Source organism: Notolabrus celidotus, chromosome 2 (assembly GCF_009762535.1).
Source record: "Notolabrus celidotus isolate fNotCel1 chromosome 2, fNotCel1.pri, whole genome shotgun sequence".
In the NCBI taxonomy this organism is placed as follows: Eukaryota; Metazoa; Chordata; class Actinopteri; order Labriformes; family Labridae; genus Notolabrus; species Notolabrus celidotus.
This window is the reverse complement of record NC_048273.1, coordinates 16,953,485-16,973,263: the sequence shown is the minus strand read 5'-3', so window position 1 is coordinate 16,973,263 and position 19,779 is coordinate 16,953,485. Positions and strand designations below refer to the sequence as shown.

The following is a 19,779-nucleotide window of genomic DNA, read 5'->3' as shown; positions in this document are numbered from 1 at the left end:
AAAAAAAAAGTACATGAAAGGGACTAATTTTGGTAAAACAATGTTTGAATAATTACCAGATCCGTAAACAGTCTAGTGAAAGGAGCTTTAGACCGTTTGTGGTTCAGCCTGCGGTGGTTTAACACCTCACTAAGACACTTTTTGTTTAATTTGGCATCGATTTCTATTTGATATACTCCTCCCTCCTATTATTGACTCACGCACTGGCTCTTTTCGGAATTGCAGAAGTACTCATTATAATCCAGGACAGACACTGTTATTATTTGAATGTTTTATGTTTTATTATTTTTAAAGGCTTGTCCCACTTTTAGAGGCAGAGTGACATTTTAATACTTTTTATGTCGCGTTCACACAGATGCGGACGATCGCGCTATTCTCGCGAATACAGACTCGAGAATGTTTTGTGTTTACTCGCTCTATTCGTACGAATGATGCAAGCGGCAACCTCCGCTCTCAAACGATGAAGCCCATGTGGAAGTGTTATAAACTCTTTACAAGTAATTAATTTGCGCGAATGATTTTATCAACGTTTGGTGTGAACACCCCATTGCAGCTTGATATTACCACCTATGAAAATGCATTATAAACATTAATTTTCTTCATTATAGGTTTTATTGTCAAACAATTTAGTCTCCACACTAATGTCAGAAGTAAGTGTTCAGTATTATAAGGGTTTTCAAAGTAAACCCAAAGAGTTCCTGATCCAACAGATGTAGTTTTCAGTAAAAACTCATGTTAAGGTTTCTTAAAGCTCCTGTGAGGAACTTTCTGTTTGTGTTGACTTTGGCGCCCCCCTGTGGACTAAGTGATCTTGCTTATTTTTTCCTGTACACGTGTAAATGATGTTATCTCCTCCTGCTTTCAACTAACAGTCAACTATTTCACTCATTAAGAAAATTTACTGCAGAAAAAGGGGTTTTCTTGACGTGCTGTCAATCACCTCATCTGACACCTACCCTCTCACAGCGATTTCAGGCTTTAAAATAACAAAAACAGAAATGATCAATACATTTTCTAACAAACTTGTTTGCTTTTGTAGATCATAAAGAGGCATCACTGTTCATTTCAGTCCATTTCATGACCACTCAAAAACTCCTCACAAGAGCTTTAAATATGTTCCTGCAGACTTACCTTGGTATGAAGAAGGCAGCTAGACAATCACTCAGTTTTAGTACAGTCAGACAGACCGTCTGCAAACACTGAGCTCAAGTAGACACAGCTTCCTGTTTGATGTGGCTAGGGAAGTTTTAAGGAATCATTTACTCGGAGCACCTGTCTCCTCCACTCTGTGACACTTAACACCTTTCCCTCTTCTTTTTGTCACTCTGTCGTCAGTTTTTTCCCTTGTAAAGTGGAGCAGAACTCGTATTACTCTTCATGTAGCCTAGAGCTGAAATGTCTGTCATGTCCTCCAGCTGGTCTGACTCAATGAAATGGATGTGTTTAACTGTTTTTCCTGTAGTTTGTGAGTCAATGGTTATTTAGCAGAATGACTGATACCCCAGTGTGTTCATGAGTATGAGGGCAGAGTGACACGGTACTGCCCTGGTTAAATGGTAATGGCTCTGGGATTATTGGGCTTGTTAACACCTTGCACTCTCCTCTTCTGTGTGAGGAATTTATTAATTACTAAATGTCTCCGGTGGGCCTGAATGGGTCTCGGCACTGTGATGTTGTAAAAGCGTTTGTTTTTTTTAAATTCTGGTTTTTTTTGTATGAAGAAGCAACATAATGGATTATGACTTACATGACTTTTGGTTACTCTTACTTTTCATGTAGTTTTACTCCTCCCACAACATCAACTTCAAGTTTGTTTTACCTGAATAGGAAAGATTAATCTCCACATGATTTTTTTGTCTGTGCTTGTTAGGAAACTGTTGCATGATGTATGATATTCATTTGTGAGTATTTCAGAAATTAAATGATTTTCTTTTTACATTCAAATTTTTTTAAACAGTGCAAATCAGAGGTGTGAGATGTTCGGCTCAAACTGCTGATCCCAATCATTTCTGAAGTACCAAGATCGGCTATGATCTGGTATTTGAGATGGGGATCAGGACATCCCTTAAGTTATCTAGGGATGTTCTGAGGGGGCTAATTTTCTAGTCAGCTTAACAAATATTGAAATCCAACTATTTGACTAGTCCAAAAACAATGAAATATGCAGAAAACAGTCAAAATTGAACATTATTTATTTAACCCAGCCAAACATGTGATCACAGCGTATGTGGGTAAATTATGTCAAATTGGTTTACTGTGTGTAGCTAACAGCAGAATTAACACCACTGGCCTTTAGTCATGCTTAGTCCGTTGTGGTTATATACCAGATTAACCAGATGCGCTCAACATGCAGGTTTAGCTCAAGTTTCTTGACCAACATACAACCAAGCCTTGGATGCCGATTTGGCCAAGTGTTATATCGTAATCTAAACGCCCATTGCACATAGGCTATGGTCTTCAAAGTACGCAGCCTGGGTTTTATCCAAGCGGCAACCTCCAGTCTAATGCGGAAGTGCTAAAAACTGCAGTTCATCGAGGATATGCTTGAGGCTGGCTCCGGAAGTACCAGAAACCACATACCCACCAATTCAAAAAAGCCGATCTTTACAGCAGAAATAAACATGTTTACAGACTGGTACAAAAGATGAGTGTAGTCTGGATAGCTCATTTCCCGATCAGCACGCACTGTACGGGGGGTGAATTTTTTTCTAATGCGGCAATTTCGAAGATATTTAGATAACAAGTCTTCCAATGAGAGGCACAGCTGACTTGATTGACAGGTGGGAACACTGTAGCTGTTGGCTAGGAGGCTCAAAGCCTGCCTTCTTACGTCATACTGGCTCGACAGCAGCAATATGGCTGCAGCCGTCGACTGGCCTCAAAACAGCGCTTCAGGAACAGATGGGTGATGTCACGGATACTACGTCCATATTTATACAGTCTATGGTTTTATCCAATCTTTGGGCCTTTGCCACATGTCATTCCCCACTCTCTCCCAGTGCCCTACTCTATCCACTGTCCTATCCTCTCAATAGAAGCACTAAAGCCCAAAAATAATTGTAGAAAATTGACAACTATCAAACCATGCAGCCCTAGCCAGTGATGGGTGGCTGCGCTACACTTAAAACACAACATCCTGTAGGACTTCATCTGATACTCTTCAATACAATTTTGGATAAAATTGATGGTTTGGAGACGGGCACTTTTCATCTCACAGTGTTCCATGAAATGTACTGTCACACTCTGCTCACAGGTGCTGCTGGTACACGTATTAGTGTTCAGTGTAAAGTGAGACACTGGTCTGAGATATTCAGCGAAGCTCTCTCTGACTTCAGCTTACATATCTGGCATTACTTCTCTTGCAAACTCATCGCAACTAGAAAACCAGTAGCGAGCATTGGTTTTTAGCAGCTGTATAAAGTCATGCTTTAACAATATGGTAGTCCACTGCCTTGGTAATATTGCCAAACACTGTACCTTTCATGTCTTAAGGCACAGCACGGGTACATTAAGCTTGCAAGGTGGATTGTTACGTGAAAGGCTTCACGTTCTGGGTTGCAGCACACAGTTTTACACACTTTTGGTATTGAACTTTGTTGCACTGTTGTAAATAGTTGAAGAGTTCTGTCATGCTCAAATGTTCTGTTGCAACCAGTTTTCCACATTCTCTGCAGAAAACAAAATTTAGCTGCAGGTCAGAAATTTGAGTTTTGAACCTCCTCCAAATATTTAACCTAGATACCTCTCTTTTTATTGACCAACCCTCTTTATTAGCATATCATCAGTCTAGTTGTGAGAGTCTGTTTTGCTCAGGGGGAGAGAGGTGGGGCAGGATGAAGAGGGATGGACCTCGTCAAGAGAGAAAGTTAAACTGGCGGCTCTACAAAACATTATTTCAATGCAGTATAAACTGTAACGATATAAATGATATTGCCGTCCCCTATAACTTGTTTGAAAATATACTTATATCCTGAACACTTGCCATATCGCCCAGTCCTATTTCTGAGTGCTTGTTAGTCCTTGAAGGAGTATATATTCATGTTTAGCCAAATAAACATATACTGTGTATTTAAGAACAGACTCTGTTTATTAGAACTTAAACACTACAATGATACCTGAATTAATAGCAGTGATATCTTTTTAATGATTCAACTAGTCTTTAATTTCCAGTGTAGATGTATTTTCTTAAGGGCTCACCAATTCAGATAGTGAGTTGAAGTACCCATGATTCAGAGGGGAAACATGCTGATGAGAATCCAGTGAGTATGTCCGTTATTTGCTTTCATAACTATTAAATTCCCACAGGCTGAGAGTAGAGGACTGGCCGAGGACGTTGTGGGATTAAAAAATGCTCACTGAAGTCGCATGTTAAAACTAAGGCTCTGTGGAGGACTACTGGAGCCGATCAGCTAGTGTGTTTTCTGCCATGTATTTATGAGTCCAGTACAGGCGTTGCCATGGGAACTAGCATTACCCCTCAGGAGTAGCTCCAGTGAATGTACAGCGGCTTGTCCGTGAGAAATGCTTCTGCTGGCTTTTCCAGTTCAGCAGGAGAACAATGGGATCTGTTGAATTAAGCTGATCATGCCTGTAAGACATGCACCTCTACTCTGAATGTGTGCATATAGAAAAATGAAGCAGACGTAAACACACAATTAAATATTCTTAACTCGCTTTATTTCTGTGCTCGTCACTTTAAACTTGCCTCTTTGTGCTCGGCAACTCAGACTAAAGAAAAGGAAAGCAGGCAGAGTGACTGATTTTCTTCCTCCTTCCCTTTCCCAGTCTCACTCCTCCGTTCTGTTCAGCTCTTTAGTCAATGAGAAAGTGAACTCTCCAGTGCTTCGTCTTGACAATTGCTATTTATGTTCCTCTCTCAAAGACATACTCTGTCTAAAGGGAAACTCCGATGTTGCCTGACCTGCTTTCCACAGTGAAAGATCCTGTCTGGTTAGAGGGGAGGCAGTGCTCAGGGCAACTCCTGCACTGTACACTCAACTGAGCTCTTCAGTCAGCAGTAGTCAAACTTGACTCTCGTCATCCTCGGAAAGACATTTCTGCTCTGCCTTGGGAATACCAGCTGTACTTTACAACACAAGCACATTCCTTTATCTAACCAGCCACTAAAGCTACTCATACAATGAACTGAGCTTTAAACACTTTGTTTTTGGACTTGTGCATCATCTTTTCAAATTTAACTTTAATTTCCACCGGAAAATTAACAGTTTTGTGGCATAATGTACCTTTTATTTTACATTTTTACCCATACTGTGCTATCTGTGATTGTGTAAAGGGTGCATATAAAAGAATAAATAACATTGCTTTGTGTTTTATAAGGATTAACCAAGCGGCAACCTCCGGTCTAAAAATATGAGTCTAATGCGGATGTGTTAAAAACTGCAGCTCATAGAGGATCCGCTTGAGGCTGGCTCCGGAAGTACCAGAAACCACATACACACCAATACAAAAAAGCTGATCTTTACAGCAGAAATAAACATGTTTACAGCCTGGTACTAAAGACGAGTGTAGTCTGGATAGCTAATTTTTTCTCCATCGGCACACACTGTACGGGGGGTGAATATTTCTCAAACGCGGCAATTTCAAAGATATTGAGATTACAAGTCTTCCATTAAGAGGCACAGCTGACTTGATTGACAGGCGGGGACACTGCTGTTGGCTAGGAGGCTCAAAGCCACATCATAATTGATTGAAATTGATATATATATATATTAATTCATAATAAAAATAACAGTCAGTTGCAGTAACAGCAGCAACAGCAGCCTCTGAGATCAGCATAACAGAGACGGGAGTGAAAGGTAGAGACCAGAGAGGATGTGCAGCTGATACTGCGGTGACTCAGACGTGAATGTTGGGAGAAGTGAGATGAAGAGATGAGTGGTGTAGAGCTGGAGCAGGATTGTAGAGGGAGAAAAGTGGGGGTGGATTGGGGGTGGAAGAGAGGAGGCTAACACTAGAGAGAGATGCATGATGAAACTAGAGGTTGAGTTTGGGTTATAGCACTACCTGTGTCTTTTGAATGTTCTTCTGATGGATGAACACAACATACAAACCTATACAGATTGATTCTTGAGTCTTGTAAGAATATAGTACTAGATTTGTCATTGAATGTTTCCCGATACAGAGCCTGCTTTGAGGGCTCTCATGGAGATGTTAGGGTGTGTTTGTGTGTGTGAGTGTAAGCTCTATGGGGTTTTGTGTATTTTTCTCTGCATGTGTTTGCAACTTTCCTTCCCTATAACAAGGTTTCTGTTTGTTTATGCATGTGTGCATATGCATGGTCACTGATACAAAATTGGAAGAGTGAACTTGGTTTACCCGGCTCTTTTGTTTAGCTGAGGTGAGCCGTGTAGTCCTCATGTGGTAACTCTGTCTGCCCAGACTGTCAGTGTGGAAACCACGGCCAAAACAATGATTACATTCCAGTGTTACATTACACATCTCCACACACTAAAACCAAGATGACAAGGGACAATCTGAAGTCCACATTTAGACTCACAAACTTTAGCCTTAATATATTATAGCTTTTTAGATCCCCACCGTGGGACACTTGCAGAGTTGTGTAACTCACATTTCTTGGTGATCTCTCTTTCTGTGACACGAAATACATTGTGAGGCTATTAGATAAAGGCACATTCCAATATCTGAGCCACTGAAAAGTACAAAATGCCCCTAAAAGGCCAGTGAAAGATTGATGCCACAAGTAGAGCTTGGCGATTTTAAAAAAAAGGTGTTATCACAATCAAATTCTTTATATCAGTCGATATCGATAAATATCACAATAAATATCAAATAATTATTTAACTTAAATTTAAAGGCAGATTTTTGGTACTCAGTGAAAGTTGAAGACAGTTTGTTAGCTTGTCTGGATTTAGTTCTCTAATAAACTTCTTGAATCCATCATTTTTGATGGTGCTAACAGGAAGCAGGTCTTTTTTGTAAGATGAGATTTTTGTGAAGTTTTAGTTTGTATATTCTTATTTTTAACAGATAACTTTCATAATTTGATTTAGATTTACAACACAGATATATTAAATTGTGTACTGTGTCAGTTTAGTAGAGTATTGTTTTGAGTTGTGCGCTCCCCTTTAAGATTACTAAGGGTTAAGGGCAGAGTGATATTGTTTCCCACAGTGCAGCAAAGGCATCACGGTAATTCAGTGTTCAGTTGTTCTACGGTCACGGTGGACATTGAACGTGTTTGAAGTGAACAGCAGAAGTTGTCTCCGTGCTCTTTCTTTACCCTCATCCTGAAAGTATATTTAATGAAGTGTATTAACTTAATAATCAAAGCAGAGTCAACACTGTGTTGGACTAACGACTCTGCTTTGAGCTGGTAGGTTTTGAGTTTTATTCTGTGTCGCTCGTTTCAGCACGTTCACATTCTGCTACAAACGTCTTTAAGCCCCGCCTACCTCTTACTCTGCGACATAATTGGCTGTTCAATGCCGTCTTCTTCTTCTGTCAAATGTTTGGTGGCAACTAGCGTTTAGAGCACACTAGTGCCCCCTCTCTTTCTAGTGGCTAGGGGTGTAATTACAGGTTTATATTTAGCATTTTTATCGAACATTTGTTATATATATATATATATATATATATATATATATATATATATATATATATATATATATATTTAGAGAAATTATATCATAGTAATTATCGTTAGCAAAATATTGCCCAACCCTAGTCACAAGTGCCAACTCAGGCTGCAACGTTTGAAAATTAAAATATAAATATTTGAAGCCAGAAGTCAGGTCGACAACACATTACCTCATTGTATCACCCTTATTTACAACAGTTATAACATTCTGTAGTAAAGCAGAATCACATGAGAAGTCTAAAACATAAGATCCTTTAGGTGACTTTGGGGTTCACTGTCTCAGTGGAGTAAAAACGTGAAAGGAAGACTAACCAGTACATTCATGCAGCCTGCATTGTTAAAGCACAGAGACTGAGTTGGCACTGAGGTCCTGACCGCTGCCTGCGGGCATGATAGTGCTCATTCCTTCAGCACCATGTGTGGCAGCGCCAGGGTGTAGGTGGACAGACGGGGTCAGCCTGTTGCAATGCCTGCCCTGTTTTTGACCACAGAAATTCAAGTTGGAGAAAAATCTCAACTTGAGTTGTGATTTGTTTTGTTAAACTCTTAAAACACTTAAGATCCCATTGGTTATTTTCAGTGTAATATTTTCTAGAGCCACTACATTAAATTTGTTTTTGCTTTAAGGTTAGATGGAGAGCAGTTTGTCTTTGTGTTTTTCTGCAATGACCCAACCTTTGCAAAAAGTTCTGTTCACCCCACTATACCCTCTAATTTCCTGTTTTGTACTTTTTATTTAGATTCTGTCCCTGGTTTATGTCAAGGGTAGGGAAGGGAACTGAGGAACACTTTTATACTGCAATAACTGTTGAACAGTCGGTGACTCTCTTTTCAGTTGTTGTATAACCTCCCGTGTCCTCTTGTTGTTTTCAGGCACTGGAGAAAGCGGCAAGAGCACCTTCATCAAACAGATGAGAATAATCCACGGGTCAGGCTACACAGATGAGGACAAGAAGGGCTTCACCAAACTGGTCTACCAGAACATCTTCACCTCAATGCAGGCCATGATCCGGGCAACTGAGACACTCAAGATCCCGTACAAGTACGAACAGAACAAGGTGAGTGCTGTCAAGTTAAAGGTGAAAATCCTAGTCTCTATACGACCTAAATGATCAAAGTCTTAAGTAGAACCAACTCTTCATTTTTGATTCTATTTAAACTGATTGTACATAACTAGTGTTCTTGATTGCTCACTTCAACACTCATGTCAATCAGTCAATCAATCTTTATCAACAACAAACATTATCTCAAGACGCTTTTACAAACATAAAAGGGCTAGACCATAATCTATGTTAAATTATTAACAAAGACCCAACATCAAGACAGGACAAGACTCAGTCTTATCTCATCTTAATCCACCAGCCGTGAGGAAAAACTTTCTTTTTAACGGGCAGAGAGCTTGAGCAGAACCAGACTCATGTTAGACAGCCATCTGCCTCGACCGAGTTGGCCTTGGAAAGAAAGATAGAGGAGAATAAGAAAGGGAGAGAGCGATGATAGTAATGAGTATGTCTTTTAAATCCCATGAAAACCACATTCAAAATGATCATAAACCCAATACTACAGTTACCTAAAATTTTGAGATTTGAAGGCTGACACACAAATTTCATTTTGCCTCCTCTGGGACCTAATTGACATGTTTTTGTTGTTGTTAGAATTTTGCTCTTATGCTTTTTGGTTTTGTTCTTCCAGAATAATGCCCTGGTGGTGCGTGAGGTGGACGTGGAGAAGATTTCATCATTTGATCAGCCGTACATCGGTGCAATAAAGATGCTGTGGGCTGACCCTGGCATCCAGGAGGCCTACGACCGCAGGAGAGAATACCAGCTGTCCGACTCGACCAAATAGTACGTCTATGAAATATCATTTTACTACAGTGACTAATTATTTACTTTGCCTGTCAAAGTGGAGAAGAATTACTGTAACACTGTGACCTCCTGGATAACTCACAGGTGATGAACTCAGTGAGAGTGGGCATGGGTAACAGAGTAGTCACTGCGTCATTGATCGTTCATTGGACTTAGAAATAGATTAACCGACTTTATTATTTGATAAATCCGCCCTGTCCTGAAGACGTGATAGAACTGGTATGTAAAAGTGTCTCAGTGGATCTAAATAAATGATTGATTACTGCAACATTCAAAAGACTTAAGTCAGACATCACTCAACCTAACACAGGCAGGATGGTACCAGGCAGTAAGGGAGTGATGTTTGAAAAGCCTTCACAAAGTAATAGAAATGTATGTAGTTCAAGCCGTGTTTAGTTAAACTTGCATTGTATTGTTGTGTGGTATTTATTTTTGAGTACTTAATCCTTCAGACTTATATCATTTTTAATAGAAATGCCAAGAATAATGAAACCGGAGATTAATTTAACAGTTGCTGGATGTTGAACGACATTCAAGCAGTCTTCTACCTGTGTTCACATCCTCCAACAGCGGAAGGAAAGAGAGCAGATAGAAGAGTCAAGACAAAGAAGGGGAAGTGGGCAGGTTATAAATGACTGCTAATAATATCAGGGCTAATTCTAAGCTCCTTTAATCTGTTTTAGTCTCATACGGCTCCTTTTAATAGTTTAGGACTACAAGAAATTAAACGTATGCATGAGAATGACTTTTATATCATACTGAGTGTAGAAAGATTTATTTGAATGATGTTTCATGATTAGTTGTGCTGTAAGCATTAAAGGTGACATATCATGCAAAATTGACTTTTTAATGGTTCTCTACCTGAAATATGTTTCCCTGGCATGTCTACAAACCCCCCGAGAATGAAAAAGATCCATTCTGCCCCTGTTTTGATTTCTACACCTTTCTGTAAATGTGTGTGAAACGAGCCGTTTCAGACTTCCGTGTTTTTGTTACGTAACAACAATATCCGGTCTGTCACGGAGTCAGAGCTCGGAGCTTGTTCAGCCCATAGACTGTATAAAATAATACTGAATCCCTCCCCCGTTTTTCATTACCTGCACAAATGTGTGCTAACAAGGAGCTTAGGAGGGAGGCATGCTAGTTGTAGGCTGTCTTAATAAACACAAAGGTCGGTTTTACTCCCCACGTCTGCAGATTTGAAGATCTAGTGGAGGATTTTTATTTATCATGGATAAGTGCTAGCGCTAGTTAGCATAGCTACATGTCGTAGCTGTAGCTGTGTACCAAGACACTCGTCAACATACTGACAAATAAAACAACAAGAAACACAGAATCTGTGACCAATCCTTCAGAAAAGGTACCGCTGCCTTTCTGGCAGAGGTCGGTTTTACTCCACACGTCTGCAGATTTGAAGATCTAGTGGATGCTTTTTATTTGTCATGGATAAGTGCTAGCGCTAGTTAGCATAGCCACATAGCTACATGTTCATAGCTGTAGCTGTAGCTGTGTACCAAGACACACGTCGACATACTGACAAATAAAACAACAAGAAACACTAAATCTGTGACCAATCCTTCAGAAAGGTCCTGCTACAGGCGCCTCTCCGTCAGGATCAGATTCTGGATCAGATTCAGAGGGTTGAAGTAACGTGATCTCTGAGCAGCCGTGTATATTCAGCCAACATGTAAACATTAGATCAACGTGCTGGAGAGCCGAGGCACATCCACTTCCGGAGGGGGCGTGGTCAGAGGGAAAACAGAGTGTTCTGAAGAGGACTGAAGAAGAGGACTTTTCAGGCATGCCAAAATCTGATTTTTAAGTGTTTTTTTGAGCATAAACTTTAAAGACATGTTTTGGGGACCTCTTAGACCAATATATATTGATGAAAAAAGCGTGATATGTCACCTTTAACCTATAGTTTTCATGTGTGTCATGTATACATATGTTTAAACTCTGTCTATGTGCATGTTGAGTTTGCCTACATATCACATGTCCCTTCCCCCTCCACAGTTACCTTAACGATTTAGAACGAATATCAACGACTGGGTACGTGCCCACTCAGCAGGATGTGCTGCGGGTCCGAGTGCCCACCACCGGCATCATTGAGTACCCTTTTGACCTGGAGAATATTATCTTCAGGTACTGGTGTCAGTGCTACTGCTGATGTCACTGGTTGGCTCGCTGCATAACAGTTGGTCAACCAGTTGGACACCGTCGATGCCGCTATCTGCATCTCCCCTGTTCTACACAGCGGGCCCACCACTTTCACACCTCCATGATGGTACACTCTCAAAGACTGATGAGAATTGGCCCCAGTCCTTCTGTCAGGAAAAGGAAGTTGTTTTGACGGGCTCCCAGGCTATTAAAGTTGGCCCTTTTCAGTGCTGAGCCTTTTTTTGGGGTCAATTAAAGAGTTCAATTAGGCATTACAATCAGCTTTTTTAGGAGGGGCAGGGTATGAAATCGAGAAATGTGTCTTTGGGAGCTACCATCAAGGATGAAGCTAACTTTCTAAGAGAGAATTTGGGGGTAGAGGGTCACCTAAACCCCTCATAACTCTTGGGAATGGCTTCCTGTGGTCACATCTGGACTGATCCACTTGCTTTTGGGGGGGTGAGCTGTATCTGCTGTTATGCTTTACTATCTCTTTCCTCCCTCTCTCTGTCCTTTGTCATTCTTCTTGTTTCTAGCTATCTAAGTGATCTGGATCGTATTGCTGAATCGTCCTATCTGCCAACCCAGCAGGATGTGCTTAGGGTTCGAATCCCAACCACTGGGATAATAGAGTACCCTTTCGACTTGCAAAGCATCATTTTCAGGTAGAAGGAGACCCACACGGCTTTTACTAACTCAATTTGAATGATCCCCTCAGTGTTCTGTTGTCAGTTGAAAAATCTGAACGGCTGCCTGAAGTCTGAGATTTAATCTACAACATGCTTCATGTCCCTGTTTTGTCTGAATGTGTCCTCATCCTCTCTGTTATCTTCAGTTCATTGATGTGACACATTAGCGGCGATGCTACCAAAGCTGAAAAACACACTTACCAATTAATGACTTGATTATATAGAAAAAAAATCTGCAACTGTTTCATAATTTAGTATTTATTTAAAGTTTGGATTCTTATGATTTCAGTCTTGGTTGATTTGGGGACACCCACTATTACCATGGTAACAGCAAGGGCAGTTTCATTCTACAGGAAACACAGAAATGAAACAGAAATCCAAGTGAGTGAGTGTGTTCTCGCTGCAACCAAACAAAGTCATGTTTTCAAAATGAAGCCAGTCAATAATGGAGAGTCTTCATTTTGCTATTAGGAGCTTTGATATGAGTTCAAGCCATGCATTGAGAAAGTCATTTTTCAGGACAAAGTCACAGAAGCTGGTCGCCCTGCTAGTGACTTGGCTTCTGGTCCTCTTCATCAGACACCTCACTGTCTCTGCCCCTTTTGTTCCATTAGTCTCTTACCAAATATTGAAGATTCTCCAATGAAAAGTTTGTAGTTAGATGATCAGTAATGTAAGGGTTGTAAAGAGAATGAGCAGTGAACTGAAAAATACAGCTGTACAACAAGGGCATTGTCTCCTGTGAGTAGGTTTTAAGTAAGCGAGCAATTAGAATCCAGTGTTGGACTTTGCTACTCACACAAATTTGTGCAAAGAAGCAGGAAATACAGACATTTAGAGGTTCAGAATGTCTTCTTTCTTTTTTTTGTTTTTATTAAATGATGCCTTAAAATGGTATTAAAGGCAAGGCATTAAAGGTTCATGGAAAATGTTTTTAAGTTTGATGAAAAATGCCTCATAATTATAGTTCTGTCTTTAGAATTATAATTTGTAGCTTTTTTTTTCTTTTCAATCCTTGACCAAGATTTTTTTCTGTTTGTTAGCCACATAAAAGACGGAAAGAAGCATTTCACTGATAAATCAATCAAGATTGATGAAGAAATGAAGGTTCTCAGTCTACACGAAACACAGAAATGAAACAGAAATCCAAAGAGTGAGTGTGTTCTCGCTGCAACCAAACAAAGTCATGTTTTCAAAATGAAGCCAGTCAATAATGGAGAGTCTTCATTTTGCTATTAGGAGCTTTGATATGAGTTCAAGCCATGCATTGAGAAAGTCATTTTTCAGGACAAAGTCACAGAAGCTGGTCGCCCTGCTTGTCGCCCTACAGATCATGGTAATTCAGAACTTTATCCAAACTGGCAACTTGCACTTGGTTGCACCACACTTGGTTCAAGTTCTGACCTTCTGAGGCTTATTTCTAACTCCGTCCACCAGGATCATGACAGGAAAGAGGTGAAATTTCTTCAACCGAGTCCGATTATCTTTACATTTCAGGTACATTTCTGGTCTTTGAATGCATCTTGCTCAAAAGCAGTCTCTAAATTGAAACAATGAAATAAGCTTCGTTAGTGGGTGCCGAGGCTGTATTCTAAAACGTTTTGAATGTATTAGAAACTGACTCTTAAAGGCATAGATTTTATGTAAGAGAACCTCCTAGTTTATTATTCCGGGACACTGGTCTTGGCAGAGGGACAGTCTTGGAACCTGCCACCAATACGTCGAGCAGCTTCCCTTCCTCCTCCTCCTCATGCAACAAAAAAAAACAAAAACAAAAAAACAGAGAAGATGAGGAGCTAGAGATGGATCTAGGGAACAAGAGCGATTACAGAAGCGCACAAATCGATAGGATGCCATCATGTCAGCCCCCTCCTACGCTTGGCAGGGCTAGAAATAACTCTGCTTGCAATGAGGTTGTGCTGAAGAGGTTCCCAGCAGCCCTGCTGCAGCTCCCTGATAGGCTCTTCTCTGTTTGGCTGTGCTGCTGGCGGTGAATCACTGTATGCTCTCAATGACATCAGTTCTGTGTTAGGAGACCAAAAACACAAACATGAATTGGTGATAATCAAGAGGTGTCAGGTTTTATTGGACGAATAGTTATTGAGGGTCTGTTATTCTGCAGTTTATGACAATGTTTTGTCATGCGTTTGTGATTAATGGTGGAGGACACTCGATGAAGGGTAAGAAGTTCCGCAGCCTAGAAGTCATGTATAGAAACGAGCACATGGGGGATCACTGTTGTAGCTCCAACAAGGAATCCTTTCATAGACAAACATCTCCATTAGGCTTGGTTCCTTCTCTTTTAATTGGCTTTGAAGTCACAGAAAATGTAATTTATCTTGGCTTAGCATAGGAGAGCTTATCTTACAAAGTAGGTCACTACTCCTTTCTTAAAAGAAAAAAAAGACAGTGATGTGATGGAAAGGAGTTTTATTTTAGGTTAGACTCTTCAGACTTCTTAAATCAATGGCGTCTCTCATTCGACGAGACCATAGACTGTAAATAAAAGTGGACAGCGTTGCTCCGCCTCTTCCCGTTGTACGGTTCTGAAGCCAAAAAATCCCTCTCCTGGGTGCCGCCATTGTGCAGCCAGAGCCTGTGAAGCCACTGTAATAAGCTCCGCCCTACAGCGTGACGTCACAAGACGCTGTGTGTCCTTTGAAGTTTCACTCCACAGCGGCTGTGAATCAAAGGAAACCCGGAAGTAAAACCCTGTTTTTTAAACTCTAATAACTAATGAAAAAGAAACTTTTCAGAAAAAAGAGGCCTTGGACACAAAACAGTCAAATACTAACTACATATCACCACAGTATACGGATGTGAGAAACATTCGTACGACATGTATTTATTTTTTAAAGTTTGACAGCCAGCCACCAGGGGGCAGTCACACTGCTGAAAGCCTCACCACCAGCCACTGGAACCTCTCCCTTGGACTAGACCCACTGTGTGAACTCAATTTTGTGATTCTATAATCAAAAGTTCAATGTTTAGCTTTGAATGATATCAAATAACTACTGAGACATATACGGACTTAACTTATGAATATGGTCACACATAGGGATGTTAGGATATATCGCAAGATGGTAAAAATCGATACAAATAAGGGTGGATTCAAATCGATTAAACAAAATTTGTATTGGGATATTATTTTTAAACAGTAAAGGGCGCTATCTGCATTATACTCCGCTTCTTCAACATCATTACGTCTCTTGCGCCGCTCAGCTGAGTGACAGGTCTCCACAAGCGCTTTTAATCCTCCACGCTGGACTTATTCTGACCCGGTTGCACTCCCGGCTGACACCTTATGGCGTTTGAATGCTTATTTTTCTCAATAAGAATGAGAAAACTGGACACTGAGTCCAAAATATGATCCTGTTCAGTTCAGAATACCGAAATAACTGCTTACCCAAGAAGTTATCTGTGCTGTGTATCAATGTTCTCACATCCTTCATTGTGTTTTTTCCCTCACTTCTAAATTCTTTAATTTTCTTTTTTTGTGTTTCCATCTGATTTCCTACAGCCTCTCCCCTTCTCTGTTGCTCCTCTCATATGCCTCACATTAGCCACTTTCATAAACACCTCCTCCTGCATGAGCTCCTGTGCATCTACTTTTCAGAGAAGGGAGAGAAGGATGGCATTGTTTGCTCACATGCACACACTTCTTTGTGGGAATTTGTATCTTTGTTGGGTTGTTTTTCCTCTATCCTCTCTTGGATGAACTCAGCACATTATTGGGTCACATTTCTTTTATGAATAGTCTGGGTGATAAAGACTGGATGCATGAAATACACACAATATATTATTTTGAATTCGTATTAACAGTCAGGCCACACTGGTTTTGCAATAAGAAACACATTCTTTCTAACTCTGTCATGTGTGGTGACAATAAATTAATTAGATGACATTTTACAAGATGATTGTGTCTTTGCTTGGTTTCACTTTGTAATTAAAATCATATTATTGTCCCAAAGTGACTATTGGCTTGTCTTTAATTGTAATGGTCCAGGGTCTCCTCTGTTTGTAAATTCCAACAAATTGAAATGTAGAGCAATGCATGTAACACAGTGGACATCACACATGACTATCACATGTGGTTTAAGTTCAATCATCTTGACCCCAATGATGTTTATGAAAAGTTCAGATATGATTGAAATGCATGCTCTTCCTCTCGTTCTGAGGTTAGAAACTGAACAGTGAAGATCAATTGTCTCACAGTGAGAGATTTCTATGTCTAATCTTTTATGTGATTTCTTCTGCTCTCTGTTTGGTGGCCCTCCATCTGATCTCCCAATCAGAATGGTGGATGTAGGGGGTCAGAGGTCAGAGAGGAGGAAGTGGATCCACTGCTTTGAGAACGTCACCTCCATCATGTTTCTGGTGGCGCTCAGCGAGTATGACCAAGTCCTGGTGGAGTCGGACAACGAGGTGAGATGTAGACGCAGAGAAAGTTTTGATTTGTGAGTGTTGAGTACCAACAAAACATTTGATCTCTCTTTATTTACACTGAGACAACTAGTTGTTTTGTAGTCTAAGAAGCCATCAGAAGAATTTTGCAACGTTTTCTTCTGGTTTGTGAGCAGATTATTTTGCTTTTGTATTTTGATGTTAGAATTAGCTTTTGAAACATCTTGTATGTTACTCTGAAACTGGACTGGTAAATTAAAAGACTTTAAGTTGTTTGCCCCGACACATTTAAAGTAAAAGCTGCACAGCTCATCATTTTTTATAGACAATGGATGACATGTGTGGGTGTAATCTGATTTTCCTAGTAAACAACTTGAGAGAATGATGACCCAACTCTGCAATTTCCATCAACTTCCTAAAGTGTTTAGGCTCTTTGTTTTATTATTCTGTCCTGCAGCTTTAAGATTTTAAGATTAAGGATCATTTTCACACTTCTTAACTTCACTCCCAGCAGCAGCCTGCAGCTGTTCTCTGTATAAAAGTTTACATTAAAATGCTGCATCAAAATGCTACCTCCCACTCAGTTTAAAAGGGCAAACAGGCAAAGTTGTTGCCAAACTGAAGAACATGGAGGAAAGATTTAGCTGCTAAGACAGACAGATAGTCCTCTGAATTGCTCAAGTGGCCACAAACACAACTAGTTATTGAAGCTAACGTTGGTCCTTGTTTGCTAGATGCTGAGATGAACAACTGTATGCTGACAGCTGCACAATAACAACCATCTCAGCTGATTATACAAAGTTGTGCTCTTACCCTGAGGCAGCACTTTGTGACGCAGGGGTAAGGGAGGATGCAGCTAGTGACAAAAACAAGAAATTCTTCGAAGACCAGACCGTCTTATTTCAGTTTACATAAGAAAGATGCGTCCTTTGTATTCTGTGTTCTTTGAAGGAGGCAGCCCCTGAGTTTGACACAACAGCAGACGATATAAGACTACAGGGATGTAACCCAGTGATCTCATTCTTCTGAAGAGGTGTTACGGAGCCCAAAGATTGCAGTCGCATGATTGGAAGTGCTTACTTTACTTCTGGCTTAACAACAAGTCAGCAAAGAGGTGGAGCTGAGATTGCAGCCTTGCCACCCGAGAAGCAAAAAACGGACCCACCTGTCAGTCAGTCCAGCCACAGTCCTATCAATGCTTATCTATGCATAACTCTTGGCTTCAATATAACCAAAACAGACAAGTTATTAAACAAAATTAAAGCCATCGCAAGCAGCAATGAATGAGTGCACACACCTTTGTGCACTTTGGCCTGTTTTGCAACTGTGAAGTGTGTAGAAGCCATAGTTTGTGCAGCAGCTTCAACTGTTCACTAGTTGGTGGTGCTCTCACCACAGACCAAATGTGTAGATGTAGATCTGTTTCCAGCCAGTAGGTGGAGCTATGACTTTGACAAAGTTGTCATCTGTAGGAATGTTCAGTATCTAAATATAACAGTTAGCAGTAACTGCTGATTCAAAGATGTATTGTATTTATTTTATTTAACCTTTATTTAACCAGATGAGCCGCATTGAGATCAAGACCTCATTTACAAGGGCGACCTGGCCAAGAGGTCAGCAGCACACGTCAAAATAAATAGCACAACTCAACAGCATGGAGCATGTATACAGACACTATGTAGAAACATGTGATCACAAAAACAGCATTAAAAACTGTTCTGGGGTCTGTCTTTCATTTAAGATGGAGCCAAAGGCGTCAAGTGAGATAAGATCTGACAGATTCAAGTCCTTCTGGAGCGTATTCCAAGCAGAAGGAGCAGCACACCTAAATGCTGCCTTACCGAACTCTGTCCAAACATGGGGAACAAACATTTGTAAAGTGTGGCAGGAGTGCAAGCCATAGTGGCTTTCTGATCTTTGTAGATACACACACAAATACATTGGGACCAAGCCAAGAAGACATTTATGAATTAGACGTAACGTATGTGGGAACCAATACCACTTTTTTGGAATATGTAGAACTGTGACTGTGACCAAAATGTATTTGTACTGAAAAAACTGGAGCCCAAGTTGCTTTGACAGCAGCTCTCTCTAGTTATTTGGTTGGGTGTTTCTCATCTTCCTCCTGGCTACACTGTACAGGTTCAAGTTGGGCGAGTTGTCTGGCAAAGTAAGTCAAGCGTAGTAATTATTATGGTCAAAAAGCCATTTGGTAGTCGTTTTGGCGCTGTGGGCAGGTGCTAAGCTCTGCTGGAAAAGGAATCAACACCTCCATGAAGCTTGTCAGCAGGTGGAAACGTGAAGTCCTCTAAACTCTCCTGGTAGACGGCTGTGTTGACTTTAGACTTGATAAAACTCAGTGGACCAACACCAGCAGTTGACATGGCACCTCAAAACATAAATCAGAAACTTCAGAGTGGTCTTGAAACACCTTCGATTCTGTGCCTCTCCACCATTTCTCCAGACTCTAGGTCCCTGACTTCCAAATGAAATAAAAAACGTACTTTCTCTAAAAAGAGGACTTTGGACCACTGAGCTACAGTTCAGTCCCTTTTCTCCTAAGCCCAGGTAAGACGCCTCTGACGTTGTCTTTGGTTCACGAGTGGCTTGATATTAGGAATGCGACAGTGTCACTTTTCTGAAGACATCTGTGTGTGGTTGCTCTGTAACACTGAGACCTGCGGAGTAGAGTCTTGAATCAGCTTTTCTTGACGATCCTCTCAAGGCCAGGGTTTCCCTGTTGCTTGAGCACCTTTTCCTGCCACACTTTTCCCTTCCAGCTAATATCCAATTTTTATGCTTGGATACAGCTCTCAGTGAACAGCCAGTCTTTTCAGCAATGACCTTCAGTGGCTTACCCTCCTTGTGTGGGATTGTCTTCTGGAAAACTGTCAAGTCAGCAGTCTTCCCTATGATTGCGGTTGAACGTTCTGAACTAGGCTAAGAGATACACAATAATTATTCAGTTTGAAAAGTATCTTACTCACATTCACTCGACATCAAATATTCACCTTTTTTTTCGATTTCATCACAATTACCTAAA

At 40.6% G+C, this 19,779-nt stretch overlaps 1 protein-coding gene across 3 annotated transcripts in view; it reads left to right on the top strand.

Moving 5' to 3' along the window:
- LOC117828441 (guanine nucleotide-binding protein subunit alpha-11) overlaps positions 1-19,779 on the top strand; it is a 50,267-nt gene that overhangs the window by 22,214 nt on the left and 8,274 nt on the right. For 2 of the 3 annotated variants that reach the window (XM_034705590.1, XM_034705598.1), the window contains 4 exons: positions 8,492-8,676; positions 9,311-9,465; positions 12,180-12,308; positions 16,628-16,757. In XM_034705590.1, the coding sequence (XP_034561481.1) occupies positions 8,492-8,676; positions 9,311-9,465; positions 12,180-12,308; positions 16,628-16,757 (599 nt within the window). Of the gene's footprint in view, positions 1-8,491; positions 8,677-9,310; positions 9,466-11,499; positions 11,629-12,179; positions 12,309-16,627; positions 16,758-19,779 lie in introns of all 3 variants that reach the window. The other variant, XM_034705607.1, reaches the window with a different exon arrangement.